A 2,126-nucleotide genomic window follows, 5' to 3' on the forward strand; every position below is an offset into this window, starting at 1 on the left:
ATCCAGATTATTTTCTTGTGCTGCTCAGCTCTTAACATTGAAATTCATATTGAAATATATCATTTAAAATCTAAAAAAAAATATAGAAACACCACACCGTTCTCAAAAAGATGTTTCACTTTACTTAAATTTTTATTTTAAAAATGATAATGAAAAATTGTTAGCTGTTGAAAATATTTGGATACCTGACAAATGTTATAAATTTCCATTGCCTTTGGGCAAAAGAAATTTAACCTTTCAAGCATCCTGGCTTAACAAATATAAGTGGCTTGCTTACTCAGCCGATGAAAAAGGCGCATTTTGTAAAGTTTGCGTCATATTTTCCCCAAGATATGCTGGAAATGGGTTACAAAAACTCAAAACATTGGTAAGTCAGGTGTACACAAGATGGAAAGATCTCAAATTAATTATCATCAAAAAAATAAATATCATCTTAATTCCTGTGAGATAATGGATTCTTTAAAAGAAATCTCAATGAATCAAAAGATATCAATATCCAATGTATTGAATAAAAAAAATTTTGATATTGTTACAAAAAATCGATCAAGAATAATTATAATTATTGATGCTATCATTTGGTTAGGGAGGCAGGGCTTGGCGTTAAGAGCTCATAGGATATCTCCTGGCCCCCTAACACTTACATCCCCTTCTCACAATGAAGGAAATTTCAAGGAATTATTGAAATTTTTATGTAATAATAATGACAACTACCTAAAGCTTTTTGAAAGCTCCTCTAAAAATGCTACTTACCTAAGTCCCACTATTCAAAATGAAATAATATCAATATGCAATCAGTTTATATTAAAGGAAGTTTCTTCAAAAGTCAAAGCATCACCATTTTTTAGTGTTTTGGCGGATGAAACTTCCGATATTGGTAATATTGAACAATTATCCATAGCAATAAGGTTTATTGATATGGAATCAGGTAATTATAAAATGAAGAAACTATTTGTTCAATTTATTGAATTACCTGACACTAAGTCAGAAACGATTGCTAATCAAATTATTAAATCACTTCAAAACCTGGATTTAAATTTAAATCTACTGGGAGGCCAAGGGTACGATGGAGCTCCCTCGATGAGTGGCCATGTTAAAGGGGTCCAGTCAAGAATTAGAGAGCTTTATAGCACAGCTCTTTATGTTCATTGCAGTTCACATTGCCTGAATTTGATGATAACTGAGGCATGTGAAATTAGAGACATCTGGAACAGTTTACGTAAAAAGATTTTGATTTAATTGAAATTTATTAGATTTTATTATGTATTATAGATATCTTTATATAATTTTTATATATTTTTCAAAATTTAGAAACAATATCGTCGGTTTGTGACTTCTTTACCCCACCCAAGAAGAGGGAGATTTTTACCCAAACGTTCGATGAAATTGATTCAAAAAATTCAAAAAAAAAATTAAAAAGATTTTGTCCCACAAGATTCATTAAAAGACAACAATCGGTGAAGGTTTTCATCGAGTTATATGAGGTTATTTTTGCGGCACTGGGATCATACATATTACGCAAAGAAAAAGATTCCGCAGATGCGGAAAATCTTTTACAGGCTAATACGAAGCCTCAATTTTTAATTTCAATTCAATGTGTTTATTTTTTATTTAATTATACATATAATTTTAGCAAAATGTTACAAAAAATTGATTTGGATTTAAGGGAGGTTATGAATAGGGCAAAGGATATTGTTGAAATATTAACAAATATCATAGATAATGTGGATGAAAAATTTCACGAAATATATGGGAAAGTAAAGGAGACCGCTAATATGTTTGGGATTGAAATTTTTAAACCTAGAGTAGTTTCTAGACAATCCAATCGCTCAAATATTGATTCATCTACGATTGAGGATTTTTATAAAATTAACATTTTTATTCCACTTATTGATACATTTTTATTTCAATTAAAGGAAAGATTTATAAGTCACAATTTTATTTTAAAAAGCTTTTATTTTCTTTTGCCGGTTGATTCTGAATTGTTGATTACACTTGAAACGCGAGAGGATATTAAGAACATCTCAGAGTTTTATTCTGATGAATTATTAGGGTCGTATGATAAGTTACTTTGTGATGTCGAATTTTGGTATAAAAATCTTGGCAGAATAGAGTACTCTTTGAGACCA

The 2,126-nt window shown here is 29.8% G+C and overlaps 1 protein-coding gene across 1 annotated transcript; it reads left to right on the forward strand.

Moving 5' to 3' along the window:
* Positions 1–450: 450 nt before the first annotated feature.
* LOC135926210 (52 kDa repressor of the inhibitor of the protein kinase-like) lies at positions 451–1,236 on the forward strand. The gene has a single exon (XM_065461984.1). It carries the CDS (start codon positions 451–453, stop codon positions 1,234–1,236), a length of 786 nt encoding a protein of 261 aa, XP_065318056.1.
* The last annotated feature ends 890 nt before the right edge of the window (positions 1,237–2,126 follow it).

The sequence above is a fragment of the Gordionus sp. m RMFG-2023 genome, chromosome 1, assembly GCF_954871325.1.
Source record: "Gordionus sp. m RMFG-2023 chromosome 1, tfGorSpeb1-WG-v2, whole genome shotgun sequence".
NCBI classification, from domain to species: Eukaryota; Metazoa; Nematomorpha; class Gordioida; order Chordodea; family Parachordodidae; genus Gordionus; species Gordionus sp. m RMFG-2023.